This window comes from Mycteria americana, chromosome 19 (genome assembly GCF_035582795.1).
Source record: "Mycteria americana isolate JAX WOST 10 ecotype Jacksonville Zoo and Gardens chromosome 19, USCA_MyAme_1.0, whole genome shotgun sequence".
NCBI lineage: Eukaryota > Metazoa > Chordata > Aves > Ciconiiformes > Ciconiidae > Mycteria > Mycteria americana.
This window is the reverse complement of record NC_134383.1, coordinates 1,442,624-1,466,807: the sequence shown is the minus strand read 5'-3', so window position 1 is coordinate 1,466,807 and position 24,184 is coordinate 1,442,624. Positions and strand designations below refer to the sequence as shown.

Genomic DNA, 24,184 nt, shown 5'->3' with positions numbered 1-24,184 from the left:
CCCGTCGCTCTGGAGCAGGTTGCGGATGGAAGCGAGGAGCAGGAAAGCCGTGGGGTGCCCACGGCGAGGGAGCGCTCTCCTCGGGGTGCTGCTGCCGGGTGGCAGCTGTGCCGCCCTGGGGTGCGGGACAGGGCTCAGCCGGCACGGTGCAGCTGTGTGCCGTGCTGCTCCCACCTGCCGGGCCATGCTCCCTGTTTTCTCCAGGGAGGGCTGAGCAGAGGGGAGCCCCGAGGCGCAGTTACTCTGCGAGGAGCAGCGCTCGCTCTCGTGTTGCAGATAGGTTTAGGAAGTGCCATTTAACTGCTATTCCTCCCTAGGAGAGAAATACCCGTTTGTTTATTTGGATCTGGTCAGAGCAAGCACCCACTCCCAGGACTGTATATGGGTGGTCTCGGTTCCCCTGCCCGCTCTCGTGAGGATTTTGGCAGTGGTGTGGGGCAGGTCTGCTCTCTGGGGGGGGCTGCAGGAGCTGTGCCAGAAGCCGGCAGCAGCCAAAGGCCAAGGTGCGGCGTGATGGAGAGCAGCCACCCCTCCCCGGCAGCGCCCAGCCCCTCGCCGGCGTGAGCCAGCCCCGGCTCTCACCGCTGTTTGTTCAGTGACCGGTGCCGGATTGCTTCCTCCTCCCTCCAGCTGCTGAGCGTGCAGGGATGGCGTAGCCAACCTTACCCCTGGCTACACCAGAGCGGGGACACATTTTCCCCGAGGAAACAAGTACCCGCATCTCCCTGTGGGTGCTTTGAGGCACGCAAGGTGTTACGGGAGAGCCCCGGGCTGGCAGCGTGAGCGCCCGGGGGGGGGCAGGGGCCGGCTGCCCCTTTGCAGGGGCTGCGCTCCTCTCCCCACAGACGTGGGGGCAGCTGCAGAGGGGTCCTGGAGGGCCTGGCCACCTGACGCTCTTCTCAATAAACGTTTCGGTAGTGCTCCGTGTGGAGACGGCTCTTTTGGACGGGCTGGAAAGGCAGCTGGTGAGCCCCCGTGCCCAGGTACCAAGGAGGGAGCAGGGAGAGCTCTGCCCGCCCCGGGGCTTTGCGCTGGGCCTGGGGCACGGCCTCGGCCCGAGACCACGGGGTGCTCCCGGGCTGCCCCTCCTCGTGGGGAAAGGCCACACGTGCCGCGGTGGGGCCCGTGGGACCGGTGTGCAGGGAGGAGGGGGGTGTCCCCATGCGGCCCGCAGGTGCTGCAGCTCAGCAGCCCAGTGCACACCCCCTCCTGAGCTGCTCTCTTGCCCCACGTTAGAGAAATGGCAGTAATGAGCATTTAGCCTTGAATTTTCCTTGGGAGGAGGAAAGGTTACTTGCAACTGGTTCTTTGTAACCCATCTTCTTGCAGCTGGGAACATTCAAGGAGGGACCGGCGCTTTGGGAAGCTCGCTCGCTCGCTCTCTTTGAAATAGTCTGAAGCTGCCTCACCAGTCTTTCTGCTAGCCCTGGCCACCGTGGCCTCTTCTCTGCCCAGGGCAGGAGTGTGGCGGCCACCCGCTGCAGCCTGCCTCTCCCTCCCTGGGAAGGAGGGCGTGTGGCGTGGGGAGGCAAACCCTGAGCAGAGGGCTCAGTGCTGTGGGGTCCAGGGTGTCCTGCAGAGGACCTGGAAGCATCGGTTCCCCGGACCATGCCAGTACTGGGCTTTGCATGGGCCGGGCAGCCTGGTTTCTGACCCGCATCACGTGTGCCACCTGGCTCTTTGGGGGCTGGGAAGAGTCATTTCCCATAAGCGTGCTGGAGACTGCCCTCTCTAACCGTGCACAGGCTCTGGAGCTGCAGAGGCTACCTACAAAGTAAAGATGAGAAATGCTTGGGGTGTGTGGGCTGCCACAGGCACGTCCCCTCCTCACCTCCTGGGAGCATCCCCCGGGTTCCCAGAACCGGCTGCCTGCTGTGGAAAAGGTTATTTGCAGGCAGAGGGCTGCGGTTTGCATTTGAATTTTGGGATAGCAGGTCTAGTCTGGCTCTACGTGTGCAGAAAGCACCTACCACTCCCTGGGACTCAGAGCAGGCCCCAGCGCACGGCGCGGTGCTTGGCGGCTGCTCTAGACCTGCACCGAAACAATAAGAGTTGTTGCCTTTTGGGAAACACTGAGTCAGCCTGACCTCAAATCGCTTTTCAAAGAAGCAACCCAGAAACCTCCCACGGCATGCGCGAGCCTCCGGTGACGGGGGTGTGCAGAGGCCGAGGGGCCGTTTTCACTTTGCTTTATAACGTCTTTGTTGCTCAGTGAGTTTGGGGGGGAATAACCTGCTGCGGGCAACAAGCTGCCCCTAGCTCAGGCCAAAAAGGGACTTTGCCTTTATAGCTGTGGTGCAGAACCCAGCCTGTTCAGGCTCCCGTTGTAACGGGGCAGCGACCCGCTGGAACGTGCAGAGCTGCAGGATTAACGGTGGTAGCGGGAGAGCGAGCAGAGCCCGTGGGCACGGGGAGGCGTACGTGCTGAGCGCCGCCGTGCACGCGCAGCTGGAGAGCTGTGCAGGGGTGCAGATGCTGCCCTGCAGCTCTGCCCTGGTTGGGGTGAACCCCGAGGTGGTGGTGGTGGTGGTGGTGGTGGGCGGCCACGGCCGGGCCAGTTCGGCCTCCTGGGGAGGGAGGGGGCTGGCTGGGCAGGGTAGGGCTCGGGGTGCTGCCCAGCTGGGAAAACACTGAGCCGGACCAGAAGCATCCTGGGTACTGACACAGCTGGCGCGGCTAGAATAGCACTGAAAGCCGTGTCTAAAAATGGACGTGTGAAAAGCGTCCGGGGCAAACCTGCCGCAGCAGTCGTGCGGTCGGCGGGCGCGAGGCGGGGCTGCTGCGATGGCAGCGGCGGGCAGGCTCCGCTGCCTGCGCGGGCTCGGCCGCCCTGCTCACCTGCTCCTTTCGGGCTCCGGCGCCTTCCCAGCGAGCCCAAGGCGTCCTCCCCAGGAGCGGGGCTCAGGTGCCCCCCTGCAGCCGGGGCTCTTTGGGGAGGCTGGTGCCTCACCTGCGAAGCCATCGGCCTCCCCTTTCTGTAACCCCCCGGGCAGCGGCTTTGCGGCGCTGCGCAGCGCTGACTGCGGAAGCGGCGGTGCCGGCGCGAGGGTGCTCCTGCCCTGGCCGGTGTGCCGTGTCGGCTGCTGCCAGGCCCCGGCGCCTCGGTGGCCCTGCTCCGTGTCGCCTGTTTGCGCGTCCTGCTCGCAGGCAGCAGAGGAACGGCAGCGGCTGTGGGGTGGAGGCTTTCCTCCCGGTACCACAGACCTGCCGGGGCAGGATACAGGCTCCCGCCGCGGGCAACCCAGGCGCGATCCGTGCTGGGTGCGAGGCCCTTTAGGTGCCCTGTGCTAGGGGCTAAGTGCCACCTCTGCCCCCGGTCACAGGGGAGACGAGGGAGGAATGGGGGCTCTTGCTCCCTGGCACGTGAGGCAGCGCATCTTTGCTGGCCGCGTTACAGCTGACCGCCCTGCGCACGCAGCTGTGAAGGCAACGTTTTTTTGACAAACGAAGGCAGTTGAGATGGAGTAAGAGTGCGCATGACTTCCCCGTTTTATGTTGGTGCGATTAAATTGTGAATTCAATGGGTGTTAAGTTACAGACCCAGCTTACGTTTGTCCAAAGGCTCTCTGGGATCTCGGGGTTTCTGCTCGTAAAAGCCGTAGTGTGCACCACAGAGCAGCAGCAGCTCGTAACGTTTGATTGCTGCCGGAGATGGCGTGCTGGAGAAACAGATCTTTTGAGAAAGAATAAAACAAAAATTGGAACCTAGTGAGAGCTGATCTTGCTGGAACTGTGTTCCTGGTAACGGTGCCATTTCGGCGCACAGAGGACCTGCCCCTCTGCTGTGGATTTCACCTCCTCAGAGACTATTGCTCTTCTGCTCTCTGAAATAGCCTCCCAAAGCAGAGAAACGATTTCAGCCTCTAATACAAATTTAATTCATTTCTTCTAAACCTGCCATCCAGTGGTCCCTCCTCCCAGGCCCGCAGAAAGGTATGCTGTGTTTTCCCAGGGGCTGAAGTTTTCTAACCAGATTAGAAGCGATTAGTTTCTCGAGAAGCTGCCCGGCCACGGCTGTCGTGCTCTGCCGTTCCCGAAGACACCACCGTGCAGATGAAGCAGGTCTCTCGGACGCAGCTTCGCCCCCACTCCTGCAGCGTTCCAGCGCAAAGGTTCTGCTGTCCGTAGCCCCCGGGGGAGCCCGGCCGCAGTGGGTGCCAGCCCAGCCGCAGCGGGTGCCAGCCCAGCCCCGAGGAGCCTCCCGGGACCAGCCCGGGCCAGCGCCTGCAGCTCTTGCAAAGCCCCCTGTGCTTAGCACCATGAGCAAGGGGCAGACACCCGGTGGGCGACGCCTTTCCCTGCCCTCCCCTGCCCCACCGCCCGGGCTCCTCTCGGGCACGGCAGCCGGGTAGGGCCCCTGGCACCTCTGCCTCGCAGAGGGCCCCGCTGGGAGCGGGGTTTGCCTCTGCTTCGGCTCCTCTCTTGCACGGAACCGCCGTTCCCCTGTGCCCGGCTGGTCGGGAGCTGAGGGAGGAGATCACGCTGGGGCTGGGGTTAATCCAGTTCACGTTGCTGATGCCTTTCTGGGCAGCTCCCAGCTGCGGTGCTGCTGTCCCTCGTGCGTGTTCTTGGCAGGTCCCGTCTGCAGGGGAACAGCCCGCAGCGGGCGAGCAGGCCCAGCGGGCAGGCTGTCCCCTGCTCGCTCGGCTGCGTCCCGCTCTGCGGCATCTTCCGAGCCAAGGGGCGCCTGGTGCGGCCCCGCATCTGGCCGGGCTGCTTCCGTATTCCTCTGTGCTTGGGAACCATAGGCCAGTGTCCCCAGGGAATATAAATTCCAAAAATACGGTCTGACGGGCCCCACGCGAATTACCGCCCGTTAGCGGTGTTTTTCCCAGACTCTCCTTTTATAGCTCTTTGTTCTGTTGTGTCAGAACGGATTTGTTTATATGGTTTCAGAGATGATGTTTCTCTACAAAAATGTTTCTCCCATAGTTTCGGATTGGTTCCCTTCCACAGTTGGTAACATCATCACTTGGCACGGAGTCACTGAACTTCGGCTTGTGCAATACCCATGCTGACTGTGCTCGACTAGCGAATACGGTCCTCAGCAGCTTCACTACAGCCTGCTGCTTTGTCGTTTGCTCCCAGGGGAATTCAGAGCACAAGGAAGGACTTAGGCCTGATGCACGATGATGTTATTGGGTTAAACGCACCCATACGGCCATGCACAACTTGTCACTGCTCGCTTCTGCTGTGCCCCAACCATGCCGAGGGGTACGTTGCCACGGAACGGGCAGCTTGCAAACGTTTGCAACCTTGGCGTTACAGAGAAGGGAACGACCTTAAAATCGGAGGGGAAAGTTCTGGAGAGCAAGCGCCTCCTTTCCCTGCTCCCTGCCAGGCCTAGCTGCTCCGAGCGCAGGGAGGAGACGCCCGCTCCACGCCTGCTCCAGTGTAAGACGACACAGGCCGAGATGAAATCATGCCCTTGTTGAAGCTGCTGGCAATGCTCCTATTGACTCAAATAGCATGAGGAGATCAGCCCAGCCCCTTCATCAGCATAAATCGCCATCGCCTGCCTGGCCTCCGTGCTGCTAGCCCGCATTACACCAGCAAAAGATTTGGCCCAATTTCACCAGAACAGAAACCCTTGCTCACTACGGTTCTCTCCGGCAGCGCGGTTCTGTGGAGCAGACGTTTACCATTAGCAACTGCCGGAGCCGCTCTCCCTCCGTGGGAGTAGCGCGGCCGACCTTTCACTTCCTACGTTCACAATGACCCCGTTGTGAACATACTCTCTATTTTACCCGAGCTTGTACAGAAAAAAGGCTATGGTGCCAATTTGTTTAGATTCTGCTTGCTTTGGGCAGCGCCTTGCAAGTTGGTAAAGAAAGAACTAAAGGGAGGAGAGCGCGTAGCACATCCAGCCACAGCCAGCTGGGCGTCCCAGCCGCTGCCTGCGTGAGGGCTCTGCGTCTGTGCCTCTGCAGAGACCCGCCGTGCTCGCTGCAGTCCCCGGGGCATGATCACGGCCTCAGAATATTTTACTGTGTGCAGCGGATAATAACAGCTGAGGACCGGGTAAGGTCAGAGAAGCCCGAAACTTGATTATAACTGCCTGATCCCTGCCTCACTCACTGCTGGGTAACTGACAGCCTTATCGTGTTATCCCTACGCATTAAAGAGACTTGACGTTGTCCAGCTCCTCTGTGTTGGTCTGTATCTCCTGACCCTTCTGAATAATTGCCTCGAAATGCCAGTGCTGGTTTATTTTCTTTTTATATTTTACTGGAAACTGGGAAATGAATGTACAATGGATGACGTGCCATTATTGTCCGTGAGGCTGATTTCTATCTAAGATGCATTTGAGTTATTAGGGGATGAGCCAGCTCAGTGGTGACAGCATTGCTAAGGTGTTTTTTCAAGAAGAAATGGCTCTCCAGGGCAGCAGCAGGAGCCAGGCAGACACGGGTGTGCCAGCCTGGCCTGAAAGGGAGCAGTGCCCCACGGCGCTCGGCAGTCAGCTACCGCCCAGCAGTGCTCTCGGCACCCTGTTGCCCATCTGACGCTGTGCCTGGCCTGCGGGAAGCTCTGGGTTTGCGTGGATACCATACCACCGAGCAGTTTCGGTGCTGCGGTCTGCACAGCTCTCAGGAGCTCGGGGCAGGCCCCCAGCTCACTGCCCTCCTGCTGCAGATGCCCGCAGCCACAGAGCGGTGGCCCTGGCCAGAGCCCGCGGGCACCTCGGCGGCTCCAAGCACAGCCAGGACCAAAGCTTCCCACTGTGGCTGCGACCAGCCTGCGGCCTGGCCACGAGCAGCTCGCCAGGCACGGGCGTTCCCTCCGGGGACTGTGCCGCGCTATATTAAACACGTATCTCCCTCCCGGATCTCGCTCCTCCCAACGCGCCCAGCTGCGCAATGGGAATGAACGGGTTGGTTGCCACCAAGCTCTGTGACAGGGCGTTTGATCCCAGCTGCAGCGGGTCCGGCCCTTCTCCTTCCGCTAGACAACGTTTTGCCCCGACTGTCTAAAGTATGTGCTGGTTCCTGCTCTGCGCTGGGTAAAACCCAAAGGGTCTGGTTTTCTACAGCTGCTAAATGCTGGCGGAGCTGGACGCAGGTAGCAAGTCCTGAAACCAAACCAGGTGCTACCACCGCTGAGCCAGGCCAGGCTGGAAGTGTCCCTGCTGTCCCCTCCCCAGCCGGCCCGACCTGGGTGGCCCCCGACATCCGCCTGAGCAACGTGTCCGAAGCCCCGTCAACTGGGCCACCTGGCCGGGCAGCGTGGCGTCCCCTTTGCCAGCTACGCCCTTCTGCTCTCGGGAGGCGGCGAGCAAGAGAGAGAAGCCTCGGCACCGCGGCTACCGATTGACCTACGTGGATTTTCTGTTAGCTCAGAGGAGCCCCGGCAGCCTGCGCCCCGCTCGCCGTTCCCCCGGCTTCCTCCGCACCAGGCGCGCAACGCGGGGCAGAGTCCGTGCCCGCTCCGCTGCCGCGGGCAGGGATGTCTGGAAGCCGGGTGCGAGCGCTTCCCCCCACAGCCGCTCGCTGCGGGCACCGCGGAGCGCCCGGTGCGGAGCGAGCCAGGCCTCGGCACCCCCGAGGACGCGCGCCCGCGCTCGGCCCCCCCGCTGCGGCTGGGCAAAGGCGGCAGAGCTGGCGGAGCGCGGCCGGCGGCGGCGGAGGGCCGGGTCCCCCGGCTCCGGCCCGCCCCGGCGGCGTCCCGGCCCGTTGCGGGGCGCTCCCGCCAGGCACCGTGCGCCTTTCGGGCTGCGGCGGCCGCGGCTCCGCTCGCCCCCCGCCGCGGGCCGGGCTCCCCCGGCCGCTCCCGGCGCCCCCCCCGCCGGCGGCAGGCGCCGCCCCCGCCCCGCCCGGCCCGGCCCGGCCCGCCCCGCGCCCCTTTGTGCGGCAGCCCCGCTCCGCGCCCGCGCCGCTCCGCTCCGCGCCGCTCCGCGCCCACCCGGCACCGCCCGGAGCAGCGGGGCGCGACAGCCCAGCCCGCTCCGCTCCGGCCCGGCCCGGCGAGCTCAGGTGGGTCCGGCCGACGCGGTGCCTCCGGCGGGGCTGGCTGGGGAGCGGGCGGCGGGGCGGGCTGCCCGGCTTCGGCTGTCCTGCCGCGGCGTGCGCGGCAGCGGGCGGCGCGGGGGGGCTCGGCTCGGCTCGGCTCGGCTCGGCTCGGCTCGGCTCGGCTCGGCTCGGCTCGGGGGTCCACGTCCCGGGGCGCGGCGGCGTCCCGCCCTGCCGCAGCCCGGTTCTGCCGGGGAGGCCGAACCCTCCCCGCGGCGCCCGGGCCGGACCGGACGGGCCCGGGGGCATCGCCCGGCGCCTCGGGCCGCCCGCATCCCCGGCCCTGGCGGCTGCCATGGCAACCGGGTACCGCGGGTTCCCTCGGCCCACCGTTGCCTGGTTACCGCCCCCCGCGCGGGGAAGGGTGCCCCGGCGGCCCCGCCAGCCCCACCAGGGACCGCCGTGGGCAGCCCTGGGGCGCGCCCGGCGCTCCCCCGGCCGCCTGGGCTCGGCGGTGCGCGGGGCCCGGGGAGCAGGGCGGTGGTCCTCCTCTGCCGGTAGCTGGCAGCGGTCTGGCTTCTGTGGTTAAATGTTTTGGTAACGCCGTAGCGCTGCGTAAACAGTCAAGTGCTTTATCCCGGGAAGGCGTACCGGAGGCAAGGAAGAGCGTGTCTCTCGGGGCGTGTAATTAATGCTTCCTGAAGAAACAGATACCGGGGTCCATGTGGTGGAACTCGGATCTTGCAGGAATATTTCTGTGGGAGGGAAAGTGACAGGTGGTTTGTCTGGATGTGGAAGCTTTGCAGCACGAAGGAGCAGCCTCTCGGGAAAAGCCGCCTGGGGAGTAGGGCTTGAAGCAGTCCCCTGCACCCGTTTCAGCAAGCCCGCGGTGCTCCGAGGTGCTGTTGGGTCCCGTTGGGATTTTTAGTCCCCCCGCATGGTTTCACTCCCAGTTGGAAACAAAGACGAGCCCGGGGAGCGCCCGCCTGCGCGCAGCGGGAGCGCGGCTCCGAGGCAGTCCGAGGCGGAGTGACGGGGCGCGCACGAGGGAAAGCTGCCAGCGTAAAGTGCGGTCGCTGCAGAGCCAGGCCACCTGTTAGAGCGTGCTCGCGGGCCTGCCGCAGAATGCCCCCGTGCCTACGAGGTGCGGGGCTGGCTGCACCTTCCTCCCGTCAGGCTCGCGTTTCTCGTTCGCCTTGGAATTTTAGCTGCCTCCTTGAAACTTATCTGTTCAGGTAACGCATCGCGGAGAGTCACGGTTTTGCCAGGAGTTGAGACTTCGGTGTTGAGAACGACTCCCCAGCACAGCAAACGGGCAGCTTTGCGTCTGGTTGTTCCCCTGCGTTTGCCTTTCGGGCTGTTTGCGTGTTTCCGAAGCGTAAAGAGGCCACCGAGCTCCGCGGCTGTCGCGTCGCCACGCTGCCTGAGCACGGAGAGGGCACCGCTGGCACCGGGCAGCGCGGAGGCGTCCTGCCGGGGGGCTGTGCCGCCTGGCTGTCCCTCCTCGCAGCGTGCAGCCGCAGCGGCGCTGGCAGGGACAACGGCCGCGCCTGGTGGGGACTTCTGTTTGCCTCGTGCTCAGCGGTGGTCGTGGCTGGTGGCGACAGCAAAGGAGAGAATGGAGAAAATGTCCGCTCTTTGATGCTCTGCTGAGCGTGGCCGTATTGTGGTACCCCAGGACACAGGGGAGCTTGAAACAGCTGCTCTTAGGCTGCTATTTGAGTGTTTTCTGGTGATCTGGATTTCTCTCGCCACCAGGACCTGCCAGGTAACCTCTGCTTTGACTGACCTGTTTGACCGCCGTTGTGCTGATGCCCGGCCGTGCCCCGCTCAGCGCGCAGAGCCCGGGGTTTAGCCGGCGTGCGGCGAGGGCTGGGAGCGCTGGGTGTGGCGGAGGACGGGACGGGACAGTTCAGGCAGGTGCACTGTTTAGATTTACAGCACCCGATTATCTGTTAAGCAAACGAGGAGAGAACAGGAGCAGCAGGCTCCTGACAGGAGGTGGTGGTGGTGTTTACTGCTTCCCTGGAGCCGAGGGCCGGGTTCTCTGCCTGCTCTCCCGAAGCCGGCGCTGCCGGGCGGCCATTAGCTCGGCAATCATTGCGCTGGCGGTTTGCTTCAAATGAAGGGCTAGACTCGCTGTTTCGTGCCTGCTGCTTCTTGTCTGGGGAAACGTGTACTGTCGGGGTGGGCCGGGGACTGTGCGTGAGCCAGATACGGCCCGGCAGCTTCGGCTGAGGCTCCTTGATGTGATAGGGCCAGTTGCCTGAGGCTGGAAGAAGCCCTGCAGGAGGCAAGTTTAATGCTGGGGTACAGGGGAGGGATGCAGCACAGGGTGCGCTCAGAGCCTTGCTGAGCCGTGTTCAGCGATTCCCTGTGGTCGTGCGTTCTTGCAAGCATCGACCCGGTCAGGGCTGGTCCGTGGGGGTCTGCGTGTGAGTCTCGTTCAGCAGAAGCAGGGCTGAAGTTTGGGTTCCTGGGGCTCCTGGAGAGGATTTCCTTTGAATATCCTCTGCTTTGGGGAAGATACCCCAAACCTGGTCTTCTATCTGGTCAGCCTTTGAATCGGCACCAAATTTGGGAAGTGCCGTCCGGTCAGAATGGCGAGGGCTAGAAACCTCTCCTTCTCTCTCATTTAGGAACACGAGGCACGACAACAGGCACATTAATAGCCAGATTGACGCTGACGTGAAATGGCAGAAGAGCACATCTATGCATAGCTGGAAATGTCCATTCACACATGCACACTCTTAAATGCTCCAGGCAATTGAGAGCTGCTGTCACGGTCCTGGGGGCTTTGCACAGAAACTAGAGATTTTAACTAGGTCTGATCTTCGGGAGATGCCCTGAGGTCTCCTGACGGAAGGAGGAGGCTGCCCGGCATTATGCTGTGATGGCTGAGACTTGACAGGGCTGATCTATGCAAAAACAATGAAAAGGAAAATGAGACTTCAAGATTCAACGCCGCTACAAATTTACCTGCCTTGCTCTGGCATGATTTGCCATGCTACGGAGAGCTTATCAGTGGGCAGGAGGGACCGTCTGCCCGGATTTCCTCCCGCTCCTCTATCACACACACATGCGCTCCGTGTGTGCTAACCCAACGGCACGCAGAATTGCAAGGAGGGATTATCCAGAAGCAGGAGGCTGAGGGAGAGCTGTGACTGTGCCTCGCGTGGAGCGAAGCACGTTGGCTACGAGCTTGGCAGGGAGGCAGCAGGGCACTGAATCATCCGGCCAGCTCAGGTGCCCGTGAGCTGCGCCCGCGGGGGTACGGGTGGCTCCAGCCCCGGCTGCCCGAAGCCCAAGCACGGCGTGGGGAGGGAGCGGCGAGGGCGGCCCTGGCACTGCCGCCCGGCCCTGACTCACGCCCACGCTGGCGAGCCGCAGCCCCTGCGTGGGAGCAGCCCGACACGGCATCTCTGCTGGCTGCGCTGGGCGGGATGGGAGTGAGCCCCGGCCGGGTGCCGCCTGCCCCGGGGGCTGCTCTGGGGGCTGCCAGCCCCGACTGGGGGCCGCAGGGGCCAGGCTGCGCCGAGGGGGCGGCCGCGGCTGCGCTGGCTCCTCCGGCCCCAGCGCTGGGGCGAGCAGCGTGCCCCGGGGCGGTGCTTTCCCGGGGCAGGGAGGGCACCCCTGGGACGAGGGCACTGCCAGGGTGCAGGGGCGAGGGCGGCTGTGTGGGCAGCACCTGCAAACCCTCATGGCAGGGCAGGTCCAGCCTTGGCTGCCTCTGTGGTGCGGAGTTAGTCCCTCAGCCTGGTCTCGTTCCCGTCCTACCAGAGAGGGGTTCAGGTAAGCACAGGTAAGCCCCCAAGCAGCAAACCCCACGTACTCCCCCGGTCTGTGTCGTTGACGCCTTCACCCAGCAGCCTCTCCCAAATGCCCGATGTCCTCCTCCCGGCAGCTGCTCTGGCTCAGCCACGCAGATGGGGATGGCGGGGTGAATATTTGGTTTTCCCTCTTAAAACTGCAGGTTGGGTCGAGGTGAGAGGGAAGGAGAGCTCTGGGCGCCGCTGCCCCGCTTCCTGTGCTGCTCTGCCTCTCTGTACTAAGGCAGATCTTGCAGTTTTAACAGGAAAAAAACATGTTTTGATTCGAGTCGCATGCAAGGCGCACTGCGCTGCCCGTTCCCCCTGCTTCGTACGGGTGCGTGGCTGCTCGGTTTGGTGACTGCAAACTTTGTGTCGCTAAGGGGAGGAAACGGGGAGATTTCTGCCCAGCGGCGCAGCACGGGCGAGGAGCGGGCTGTGCCCGCGGGGCCGGGCGCGGGGCTCCATCGCTCGTCGGGCAGCTGTTATTTTTCCGCTGCCTTTGTGCAAAGGCACAGCTGGATTTAGCGTGAACGGAGGGCAGGGAGCGGTGCCTTTGTGCCTTGAACACTGCGGTCTGAAGGCACAAGCGGGGAAAACGGCAAAGCCTTTGCAATATTTGCTCTTCTCACTTTATTTCAGCTTCACAAAGAAGTGGGTGGGCCAGCTTGAAACAACCCAAAAAACCTGTGGCACTTCGCAAAGCATATGCTTCCTTGGAGGAGAACTGGGCTCATTTGCACTCCAGAATGCTATGTTTGTTTTTCTAGCGAGGATACCGCCAATCCTGATGGTTAGCTCGTGCAGAGAGAAGTTTTAGCATGCGGAAGTGTGTGAATTTGGGGATTTGAGTTAGAAAAACAAAGAACATATGTGTGCTGTGTGCTCGGCTTGGCAAAAAAGTGAACTCCGCTGCACTAAATGCAAGGAGCCGAAAGCTGAGCAGAGGACTGGAAAGGACGACCGTGGCTGAGCCGGGCCCCAGCGCCGGCCTGCTTCCTCGGGTGGCTGCGGAGGGCTGGCTGCCGGAGAGCGCGGAGCAAAGCCTTCGGCGGGTGCCGGAGCTGGGAGCTGGTCGCTTCCGTTAGCGCTGGCGACGCACCCAGGCAGCCAGCAACATGGCTCGTGTGTTTTCGAAGCTGCTCTGGGAACTCTGGGCTGCGTGTCAGACCCTCTTACCGTTGCGGCCAGGGCTGCCTCTGCTGTAAAGCACCATTCCAGGCGTCAATGGGAGCACCCCGAAACAGAAGAGGTGTGAGGGCGGGTGGCTCGTGCGTGACGAGCGACTCGGGCTGAGACTGAGGGCCGCGGGGCGCAGGGTGAGAAATGCTGCCTTCGGGGAGCGCGGGGCTGCCCGGTGCGGGAGGGGAGCGTGCGTGGGGCGAGCGCGCCCGGCCGGCAGCCCTGCGCTCCTACCGGGGCTGCAGGCAGGGAAGCTCGGCCCCTGCGAAGGGGTTCCCGCACGCCTTGGGTGGGGCGGCGGGGCTCAGGGCAGGGACGGTTGTGAACGACGCAGAATTTCTGCGTGTGTGCTCCGGGGGATGTCACTGAGCTGCTGCTACAACAGTAGTCAAATAATGGCAAATAAACAGTAAAAACCCGATGAATGATTTCTTCAAAAAAATAAAGGCATCGTTAATATGCTATAAGAGCCAATTAATACCGCTCATCTAGCAATGGCACGTGCTGTATTGCATCTCCTTGTGCCCATACGACACCCTCGTATTGGGTAATGACACATTTTGCACTGGCAGCCTCGGCAGTAAATAGATTGAGGACGTGAGATAAAGGACATAGGAAAATGTGCAACTGGAAGGTACTGTATCACCAGCTGTTGGGCTCTTTGTACGTGTTTCTAAGACCTGGTAATTATCCAGAATTACGTGCCTCAGCAAACGAGGGGGCTTGTCTGGGCACAGGGAGCCAGCGGCACGCTCCAGCGCGGCGTGGCAGCGCAGCCCCTGCTACACAATGGCAGCGGCAGCTGCAGGCGAGGGAAATTAAACCCTCCAGTGTTCAGATAAAACACATTTACTTCAAAATGACAAGACATGGAAGGGGAGGGAAGGACGTGAATTATCATGGGATGCAACTTGTTATGATGAATAAATTGGGTTCTGGAAACGTGCTCTCTGTGTTCGCGGGGCCCAGCGCGGTGCTGGAGGCTGCTTCCTCCGCGGGCGTGACGGGAGCTGGCTCCCGAAGGCAGCGCTGGGGCAGCGGAACGCCGCTGGGGCCAGCTTCGGCAGGCTGGTGGGCACTGCTGAGCCCACGCCACGCGTGCCATCCCCGGGCACCTTCACAGCACGAGCTGGGGCAGGGGGCCGTGGCAGGGGCTGGGGGACCCTGGTGCCCCAGCTCAGCTGCCTCCCCTGCCGCCGGCAGCCGGGGTGGGCTGGGAGGGAGGTTGCATCTGAATCGGGTCAGGCTCCGGAGGGGCTGAATAGCACCGCGCCGGGGATCTGCATCCGTCAGCTAGCTAAATTCCTGCTCTGCCCAGGGCCCCTTTCTTATCGGCACTAATCCAGCGCAGCAGCTGCAGCAGCTCTGTAGCACTCAGTGCTATCAGTGCTGCGCAGGGCCCCCGACAAACCCCCCCTTCCTCTCCCGCGCCAGCAGCGAGCCCTCTTCGCGCTCCCGCACCATGTATGGCCACCGAGCCCTCTCCTCGGGGCGCTTAGGGACTGCCTGGCAGCAGCAAAACACAAACCAGCAGAGCCCTTCGTGCGGCGGGCGGGCGAGCGGCGGGCGGGCGAGCGGCGGGCGGCCAGGGAGGCAGCACCCAACCTGCCTCTGCGCTCCCGAGCCCCCCGCTCGCTCCCTCGAAGGAGGCGCGTCTGCCGAGCCCTCTCCTCCTGGCAAGAGCCTCCCCCGCGCACAGCCGCCCACCGGGAAGGGGCGGCTGGGTCCGCAGTGCCCTGTGCCGGCTGGCGGGACGGAGGGCAGCCGCTCCCCCGGCCCCTCGGGAGGAGCAGCAGGGATGCTCGTGCTGGCCCCGCTGCGCTCGGGGCCAGGTAATAGGTACCGTGTGTGCTGGCAGGGTCCCCCCTTTGCAGAAGAGCGGTGCCTGGTGTTGGCCGGTCCCAGCAGCACGGGTGCCCGTCCCAAAAGGGTGCAGCAGCAGCTCGGGGCGGGGAGCTGTGCAGCCCCTGCCCGAGCTGGCAGGGGGTGTCACAGCCCGGCCGCAGCGTGGTGACGCGCAGGCTGCCATCCCTTGGGAAGGGTCCGTGCTCCGGCTGGGTGCCCCCGCACAAGGGCGGTGGGTCGGTGCTCGTGAAGGGGCAGGGACGGGCCCAGCTGTGAGGGGGGACCGAGGGGTATTTACGGTCTCTCCTTGCTGCCGCAGGTGAGCGTGGGGAGCTGGGGGGGGCAAGTGCGGCCGAGAGCTCGTCCCACCAGGGCCACTGGCCTCATTGTAGGAATGTGCTGTAATTGCTATGCTAATTGGGACAAATTAAAGTACGCTCTGGGTGAAGGGCACGGTATTGACCTTGATGGAGAGATCACAGCCCCTGTGCTGGCCCCATTGCCTGCAGTGCAACCTTGAGACTGCACCGAGATCCGTGCCAGGAGCAGAGCCAGTGGTTCGGAGGTGGTTGAAAATATACCACAGAACCCCACAAAAAGTCTGTCTGTCTGTCTGCTCAAACCCTTCCCCTCCTTCGTGCCTGCCGGCCGCCGTGTCCCCGTCTGGCCGGGCACAGCTATGGCACCAGGTATCGCGGCCGGGCCCCCGCGTGTTTCCCAGGGCCGGCCTGGCCCCTTCTCCCGGCGTGGGCTGCAAGGGCTGCGCAGCCCTGCCTGCCCACGTAGTCGGGCACGGGTTGCCTGTAGTCCCTCCCGTGCTCCCCAGCCCCGTCGCGGCGGCCTCCATCGGCCGCCCGGGTGCTGAGCCGCTTCTCCCCTCTCTCGCAGCGGCCATGGAGGCAGCGCTGATCTTCCTGTGCTCCCTGCTGGTGCCGGCGGCCGTGGCAGACGGTAGGTGCCAAGGGCTTCCTGCATGCAGGAGGTGGCAGGGGCACGGGAAAAGTCTGCGGGGCCCTGGAGGACGGCCGCCCCTCCGATCCAAGGGGGCTGGAGCGGGGCGTGGGGCAGCAGCCCCGGGAGCCCGCAGCCCCGGCGGGGAGCAGGGTGCCTGTGCCTGCTGGGGAGCGGAGGGGGGCTGCAGGGGCTCAGCCAGGAGCGCACCTCACACCCCTTCTCTGCTTATTTCCAGTGGCCACCCAGGAGAAGGAGGAGGACCCCTTTAACTATGGTGAGCATCACCGTGCACGGGGACGGGTGTGCTGGCGAGGACACGTGTGCGTGTGCGACGGGGAGCAAAAGAGGCTGCCCGCTTCCCTGAGCCCAGCAGGAGCAAACCCTGTGTCTCCTCCCCCCAGATTACCAGAGCCTGAGGATCGGGGGGCTGGTGTTTGCCGTGGTCCTGTTCACCGTCGGCATTCTCCTTATACTCAGTAAGTCGGGGACCGCGAGGGTGCTGGGCGGGTGGGCGCTGGGGGCCGTTCTCGCGGGGGCGGCTGTCGGGAAAGGCGGTGGCCCGTTCCCACTGCGGCGATGCTCGTGGTGCTTCTCTCCCCTTGCAGGCAGGAGGTGCAGGTGCAGCTTCAACCAGAAGCCCAGGTGAGTGAGGGCAGCATCTCCCTTGGGGAGCCTCTCCGCCCCCTGCTCAGCTCTGCCCGGGCTCCCTCCCGCAGCTGGCAGAGGCTGCGCTCTCCGAGCATGCCTTTCGAGGGCCTGGGGCCCCAAGCAGCGGGAAGCTCTGCTGCAGAGTTCCTGGGTGGCAGGGCAGCCGTGCACGCTCCCAGGGCACTTTCCTCAGCGTGCCCCTGCGCCGTCGGGCATCCCCCCCCGGGACGGGGTGCAGGTCCCAGCCGCTCTCACCGTGCGCCTCTTCTTGCAGGGCTCCAGGGGACGAGGAGGCTCAGGCTGAGAACCTGATCACCTCAAACGGTAAGGCCGCCTGTCCCGCGCCGCGCGCGCTCTGCCGCTGCTTCTGCGTTGCGCTCGCCCGCCTGCGGGGCCCGCGGCTCTGGGCAGGCGCTGCAACCCGCTCTGCTCTTCCTTTGCAGCGACGGGAGCACAGAAAGCGGAGAACTGAACGAGAGCCGTGCGGTGAGTCCCAGGGCTGCTGCGGCCCGGCCTAGGCCAGCGCGGGTGGTGGCACCGGGGCTGTCACAGCCCCGGCGCTCGGAAGGAAGGGGCGGGCGGCCGGGGCTGCGCAGGGGGGGACCGCGGGGCTCCGAGTAGACCGGTCTGCTGGGCCTGGGCAGCTCTGCCTCCCCAGCTCGGTGCAGGAGTGGGCGCTGGTGGGGGCTGCGGCAGTGCTGGCAAGATCCCGGGTGTCCTGTGCTCAGCAAGCCCCGGGCAGCCCAGCAGAAAAAGGAAGCATCTGTCCGGATTTTCCCTTGCATTATGTTTCCTTTCCTTGTGCTCCTCCACCCCGAAGTGGTTTTATTTTTGGGGCCTCTAGAGAGCTGAGTGCGAGTCCCCTGGGGCGTCTCGCTCCTCGCCTGCACTCGGAGTTGCCCCGCGCTCCTGGGCTGCGGCCCGCTTTTGGAGAGGGGGGAGGCCTGGAGCCCCCGCGGGCGGGAGCGTGGTTTGTGCTGCTGGTGGAGGAGCCCCGCGCCGGGAAAGGCGGCGGCGCTGCTCCCAGCCTGACTCGCCGCTCTCCTTCCCGCACAGACCCAGAGAGCCAAGGACAGATGCTCGGACCGCAGATGCCAATGGCCTGCGAGGAAACTGAAATGGCAGCAACAGGTCCCTCTAAGGAGTTGCGAAGCTGCTGTGTCTGTGTTACCCTCTGTACTTCAGCGCCGGTTCTCTGTTTACTAACCCGACTAAACTCCGCTCACCGTCCTCTCTGCCTCCAGTGGCGTGTAATGTTGATGTGAGATGATCGTTACCTCTAGGGCTAGTCGTGGCTGATGTCGTAATAGTGACTTTCTCTCCACCTTTCTCGTGCTGTGCGTGTGACTCCGGCTGTGTACGACGGGCGGGTGCTGCCCCGCTGGGCCGCCCCCCGAGCCCAGCAACGGGGGCCGCGGGGCAGGGCGGCGGGGGCCGCGGTGCACGGAGCCTGCTGCAGCCCCAGCGGGGCCCTGCATCCCCCCACCCTTCCCCGCGCCCGGAGCTGGAGGCTCATCGTTCACCCCGGCTGGCTTTGGGCAGGGCTCGGGGACCAGTCCCGCCCGTGGCATTCTGGGGGCCTGTCCAGCATGACTCTGGACCGCGCATTGCCGTTTCAGCAATAACCCTCCAGCCCCGAGGCAGCCGCGGTGGGGGGCGAGTCAGGCGGGGACATCTCGCAGCTTGACTGCCCTAGGTGGTGGCACCTGGGTGCCGGATCTAAGGCCGAAGGGAGCTGCCCTTTCTCACCTGCTCGGCACTGCCGCTTTGCGTCCCTGGCTAAAACCAAGTCGTCTGTGTGGGACGCTGTTTTAAACGTGAGGAAACGCTGTGGCGGCAGAGAAGCCCGTGAAATCCCCCCGCACGGTGACACTGTGAAGGAGGGCGGCTGCGCAGCGGTGACCCTGCTAACCAGCACAAAGCAGCTTCTCGCCAACGCTCCGCCTGCCTGTGAGACGGAGGTGGGCAGGTTAAACAGTCTCCGAGGGCTAAAGAGAGACACGGACTGAAATAAAGATCCTGCCCTTGCTTGTCTCCGGCAGGGAAGGGGCAGCGGCGTTTCCTCCTGGTGCTCCCTGCCCTTCCTGATGCCTTGTCGCTCCCTGTGCCGTGGTACGGGGCACGGCCACCCACGTCAGTGCTGCGTGTCGTCCCGTGGTGGTTACATGTTGTCAGCCCCCGACGCCAACTGCCCCTTCTCCCCACGGAGCAGCAGCAAACGATGCTCAGGAGCTTTGCACGCCTGAGCTTGCACGTGGGCGACGCGCTGGCTCCAGAGAGGCTGAGCCCAGATTCCATCATCGCCTTGCGTCCACTCGTGGGTCGGAGGCAAACCCGTGAGCCTGGCCCCTTCCCCAGCCCGAGGGCAGGCCAAACCGCGGCCCCCGCTGGGGCTGGGGACTGCCAGCTCCGCCACGGGCACTTGCCAGGGCAGGGTCAGCCTGGGCAGCAGCGGGGGATCCCCAGGGCTTCATGGAAACGCGTCAGAGTGCCGCCCACGCGCCGGGAAGAGGTTCTTGTCCTCAGGGTGGTTTTGAGAGGGGGTTCCGCTACGCCCCCCCCACCGCGGTGGCCCTGCCTCCAGCTGGGCTGTGTCCCCGCGTGCTTTGCGTCCCTCGGTGGCGCTGGGAAGCACGCTCTGTCCCATCGGTGCTGTGTCTCCGGTACCCTGTCCCTTCCCTTCCCCGTGGCCATTGCAGAGCTCTGCTCGCCTCCCGCCTCCGCGCTGCTCCGCAGCCTGGGGCAGAGCAGACCCCGCGCAGCCCAGCCCCTGAGCGTCAGCTGTGTGCGTGTCCCGTGTCGGAGTGCCCGTGATGTCGTCGCTGTGCCGTCGGTGTTAACACGAAACAAAGAAATCCCCGTGGTGTGTAGAAATGGCAAAATCCTGACTGTCGTAAAATAAACCGAGCTGTTGTGTTTCCTTTTAAATAGGCGAGTGTGCTGCTGTGGTGAAGGACTGGTGTGTTCTGTGCTGTGACCTAAGGGGGGAAAGGAATAAAATATCGTTTCTATCAGGGCCTGGCTGTGTCGTCTCAAGGGCCGTGGCGTTTCCAGGGCTCAGGGGAAAGGCTGCGGGGAGCGGGACAGGGGCCGAGGGCTGCGGCTCTGCCGGGGAGGCCGGCTGGGCAAGCCGGCAGGCAGCTTCCCACGCTGTCCCTCTGCGCCAGGCAGCGCCGGCAGCCGGGCCGGGGCGGAGGGGAGCAGTGGCAGCGCACCCCCCGGGCAGCACAGAGGGGCTTTGTGCTAGCTCGCTGTCCGAGCCCCCTCCCTGCCGCGCTCTTTTCTGCAGCCAGCAGCGGTTTCAACAATAACCGGAGGCTGTGTGAAGGCAGCGCGTGAGCGGCGAGCCCGGCTGCGCGGCCCCGAGGGACGCGGGCACAGAGCCCTCTTGTCCCTCGGCCTTTCGGGAGCTTCTGCGTCGTGGCCGCTGGCAGGCCGACGGAAGGGGTGCTGAGCACGGTCTCGGCTCCGCAGCAGCAGGACGGCCCCACGCACCACCCTCCCAGGGCTTGGCTTCACCCCGCGGCGCCGGAGCTGGGCTGCCCTGGGCTGCGGGCGCCCGCGCTCCTCGGTGGGGGCTGAGCCCCGGGCGCGGCGAGGGGAGCGCTCCCTGGGGGCCGGCTCCCCCCGGGCACCGCAGCGCTAAGCGGCTCGGGCGCGTGACTCCGCTCGCCGATTGCGAGATTAGAGCGAACTGGACTGAACAGCCCGCCTGGCAGCTGGCCTCGCCACCCGGGGCCGGCACAGCCCCGAGGGGCGCAGCATCCTGGTACCCGCCGCTGGCCCGGGACGCGCCACGGACATCGCCGTGCCGGGGCGCCGCGGGGCCCCCGGGCACGGCTCGACGCTGGGCTGGCAGGAACTGAGCTGGCTGTTGTGGGGACCTGTGGTGCCAGGCTGCAGGGACGGGGCGCGCTGCCCGCTTCTCTCTAGCAAAAGCCAGTCGCAGCCCGTACCCGAGCCCATCCCTCTGCCCCCCGCCTCGGGCTCGCCTCTGCGGCAGGAGCGAAGCCCAGTTGGCCTGACGTTTGGAAAGCGAGGGAGGGCGTGCCGTCCCCCTCCCGGCTGGGACAGGGACACCGGCGGCTGCGGGGTGCCCAGCCCTCCCTGCCAGCTGGCACGGTGGGTGCGCACCCTGCCCTCCCCTCCCGGGCCTCCTTCCCAAAGGCGGGCGGGAGCCCTGCGCCTCCCCTCGTGACTGCGATAAACATTACACCGAGGCCGTTAATGTTTAATGAGGTTTGTCTCCCAATTAATGCGCTTTCCCGTGGGTGCCCGCTTCCAGAGCGAGACGCCCGCCGGACGACACGTTGACGCGATGGGTGACGGTAAGGGCGCTCCGGGGAGCAGGGCGGGCGGCAGGCACCTGCAGCCAGCACCCTGCTCGGCCCACCCGAAAGGGGCTTCCCTGGGGGGCAGACGCCTTCATGGGGGCATCTCCGTGGGAGGCGCAGGGCTGGTCCCTCCTGCCACGCAGGAGCCTGCATGGGGAGGCTCTCGGGGAGGATTCGGGGGAGACGTGGGGATGAATCCCCAGAGCTCTGCAGCCCGCTGGCGCATCGGTGCCGGCCGGTGTTTGGCTTCTCAGGGGGATTTCTCCTTCCAAACGGCTCCTGGCAGAGGGACGTGCAGTCAGGTAAGGTGGCTGGAGCGGTGACACGCAGCTGTCAGACGGATGAACCTGCCGGTGTGGAGGGAGGCTGCCGGGACGCACCCCGGTGCAAGGCGTCAGCTCGAGGGGTCGTTCAGAGCTCTGTGCAGCCGGAGCAGAGCCATCACTGCCCCGCTGAGCCTTGTGGGCAGCGGCGCTTCCTGAGGGCACCGTGAAGGCTGCTCAGCCTTAGCAATAGCAACCAGCTGCTGCAAACAGTCGCGCCGGGTCCCTGTCTGCAGCTTCACCTGGAGCTCGAGAGATTCCCACGCATCCTATGAACGCGTCCTGCAGATGCACCGTGAACTTGAAACTTCCTGGGGTGAAAAACAGGAATTCGGGAATTCTTTACTGGCTTGGCTACGTCTTAAGGAAATCAGAGCGCTCTTGCTTGCAGTCCTCATTCCTGATCTTTCACACCTCGCCTCCCCGTCCAGGCACCCACCGCGAGCCCGGGCCCTGGCTCTCACTTGGGTTTCTCCTCTTTTCCAGAGCAAGCGCCCGAGCAGGGCCTGGACAGGTTCAGCTACGGTGAGTGCATGCCCCGTGCAGCCCGGGGGCTGCCGGCAGCGGGACCGGCAACCCGCTCCCACGCCTGCCCGGGGGCTCTGCGCCGCGGGCTCAGCCCCGCGCCTCAGCCGGGCTGACGCCTGCTCGGCTCTCCTCCTCCCCAGACTATGAGACCATCCGCAACGGGGGGCTGATCTTCGCCGTTGTAGCTTTTGTCATCGGGCTCCTCGTCATCCTCAGTAAGTGCCTCGGGTGGGCCGGACGCCCCCCTCGGCTCTGTTCCCCTGCGCGTGGCCCCTTCTCCGCTCACCTCCCTCCTCGCCCCGGGCCGGGCGCCGGCCCTGTGCTGGGGTGGGGGGGCCGCCGACTCTCCCCGCCACGCGAGGGGTGGGCATCGCCCGCAGCCCGGGCTGCCTGAGAAACTTCCATCTAGGCAAGGTCCCAACAGAAAGCGAGTTGGGAAGGAGACCACATAAATATTTAGCGTTTCCCTGCCAGCGTCAAGGCTTCAGCGGGAAGGTCACTAATTAAAAATAGCAGAGAAAACTCTGACATTTCCAGAGTGAGAAACCAGCTTTCCCAGAGCCCTCAGACTTCGGCAGCTCCCAGAGAGAGCGGTGCCGAGCGTGCAAAGCACCCTGTGACCCTGCCCACACGTACAGGCACTGCCTGCCTTGATTCACGGGGCCAGGGGCGGCCACAGCATCGCAGCTGCACGCAGTGACGGTGCACAGCGGTTTTAGGGAGAAAGATAAGAAACCCACCTGCATTTGCAATCGCGGGGGCAGCTTAGGGAGAAAGACAGACATCTGAGAGGGCTCTCATGGCCGGCGCTTTGCTGGGCAGTGCCAGGGGCTGCAGCTTTGGGGTCCGGGGTGGTGCGGGGGGGCTGGCCAGGCAGCACAGCTGAGCCAGGCGCCAGGAGGCAGCATGTGGGGTCGGTGTCTCCCCACACCGGTGAGAGCCGTGCAGGAGGCCAGCCCCAGCGCGGAGGCAGGGGGGCTCGGGGCTTCCCGCAGGAGCCAAACCCGGTGGTCCCTGCTGAGGGGACAAGCCCGCGAGCAGGACTGCCTCATCGGAGCAGAGAGGGGTGGGCGAGACGGGGCAGGGGGGAAGGCTCCGGCCACAAGGGGCCTCAGTTGCTCCTCTTGCCCCCAGGCCAGCGGTTCCACTGCGGAGGGAAGAAGAAGAGGAGGTGGGTATTGCACAGCTCTAAGGCAGCCTCATCTCTCCTCCCCGTCCTAGTCCTGCCAGCTGAAAGGGCTGGATTCTCGGTTTGTACTCCCTCCCGTCTCAGCCACGTTGCCCAGCGTAACACGTCTCCCCTTGCTTTTCGCTCCACAGACAAGGCAACGAGGAAGACCTGTAGCTGCAGGTAGGTTGCAGGAGGATGCACCCAGCTGGCAGCCAGGCTCCCTGGGTCTGCCTGTGCCGGGCAGCGATGCTTCGAGGCAGCCATGCTTCAGGGAAGTACCTACGTGGGGGTTTGTCTCGGGAGGAGAGGAGCTAGGACACTCTGGCCTCTGTGGCCCTGTAACCCTCCCATTCTGTGTGGTTTCAGAGCTGCCATGCCGCTGTGGAAGCAGAGCTTCATCCAAAGCAGAGAAGTCCTTGCCAAGGGCCGCCCCTTACCCCGCTCCAGTGGATCCATTACTCTGCTCCCCCCAGGCGAGGCCAGAATGCAAATTGCCCTCATGCTTTCCCCTCTGTTAGATCCAGAAAGAGTTTCTTGGCTAATAAAGTTCAAGCTGAGAGAGGTTGAACTTTGTGCCCGAGGCATTTCAATCACCCACTCTCCCGGCCGGGCACCAATGACATTTCTGCCCTGCAGACATCTTCCAACACGGACCCAGGAAAGGTTTCCGCTGGCTCCTCCGCGCACCCGCGGCAGGGAGCAGCCGGCCGTCTCCACCCGGGGTTTGCACCGGGGCGTGCGGCAGGAGGGACGCTCCCGCTCCCGGCCGCCCTGGCTGCCTTGAAGAAAGCCCCCTCTCGCCAGCCTGAAGGCCGGCTGCGGGTGCCCACTCCCGCGGCGGGTGCCAGCGAGGGCTTCGCAGCAGCGTCCCGCGCCGCGCAGGCTGCAGGGCCGGTCCGGGGCACCCGCGGGGTCTTCGTGCGCTGGCTCTCCCGGAGCGCTCGATCCCGGCGTCCTTCTTGGGCAAGGGACGCGGCGCCCTGCTCTTCCCCCTCGCAGCCTCTCCCACCTTTGGACGGACACGGAAACACCCCTCGGGAAAAAAAGCGACAAAACCCTCCCGCGATTGGGCGGGGAGGGAGGAGGGAGGGCGGGGAGGGAGGCAGGGCTGCTCGGCCGCGCCGGGCCGCGGGGCAGTGGGGCCGGCACAGGCACCCACCGACCGGCCCGCGGCCGCGCCGCCAGCTCCGCGGGCCCCGCGGCTCCGGAGGGCAGGGGCTGCCCGGCCCCCCGCCTCTGCCCCCCAGCCTCTGCCCCCAGCCTCTGCCCGCAGCCTCTGCCCCCAGCCTCTGCCCCCCGCCTCTGCCCGCAGCCTCTGCCCGCAGCCTCTGCCCCCCAGCCTCTGCCCCCAGCCTCTGCCCCCCGCCTCTGCCCCCCAGCCTCTGCCCCCCGCCACTGCCCGCAGCCTCTGCCCCCCGCCTCTGCCCCCCGCCTCTGCCCG

General features: G+C 64.8%; 3 protein-coding genes across 7 annotated transcripts in view; 2 read left to right on the top strand and 1 right to left on the bottom strand.

Annotated features, from left to right (window-relative positions):
• ZW10 (zw10 kinetochore protein) overlaps positions 1-24,184 on the bottom strand; it is a 227,747-nt gene that overhangs the window by 117,929 nt on the left and 85,634 nt on the right. The gene's annotated exons all lie outside the window — the stretch shown is intronic.
• Positions 6,859-21,761, top strand: FXYD6 (FXYD domain containing ion transport regulator 6). Of its 5 annotated transcripts, XR_012778374.1 has the most exons (9): positions 7,845-7,973; positions 15,674-15,736; positions 15,975-16,013; positions 16,141-16,215; positions 16,345-16,381; positions 16,662-16,711; positions 16,831-16,873; positions 21,531-21,569; positions 21,713-21,761. XR_012778374.1 is itself a non-coding variant. In XM_075520914.1 (8 exons), exons 2-7 carry the CDS (start codon positions 15,679-15,681, stop codon positions 16,857-16,859), a joined length of 288 nt encoding a protein of 95 aa, XP_075377029.1. In that variant the 5' UTR covers positions 6,859-6,975; positions 15,674-15,678; the 3' UTR covers positions 16,860-16,873; positions 17,444-19,401. The 5 variants fall into 5 exon arrangements, 4 of the variants coding, with proteins under 4 accessions (XP_075377029.1, XP_075377026.1, XP_075377028.1 ...); XM_075520914.1 differs by lacking the exons at positions 7,845-7,973; positions 21,531-21,569; positions 21,713-21,761 and adding exons at positions 6,859-6,975; positions 17,444-19,401; XM_075520911.1 differs by lacking the exons at positions 21,531-21,569; positions 21,713-21,761 and adding an exon at positions 17,444-19,401.
• FXYD2 (FXYD domain containing ion transport regulator 2) lies at positions 19,527-23,247 on the top strand. The gene is made up of 6 exons (XM_075520915.1): positions 19,527-20,715; positions 21,531-21,569; positions 21,713-21,787; positions 22,707-22,743; positions 22,893-22,923; positions 23,110-23,247. Exons 1-5 carry the CDS (start codon positions 20,622-20,624, stop codon positions 22,915-22,917), a joined length of 270 nt encoding a protein of 89 aa, XP_075377030.1. The 5' UTR covers positions 19,527-20,621; the 3' UTR covers positions 22,918-22,923; positions 23,110-23,247.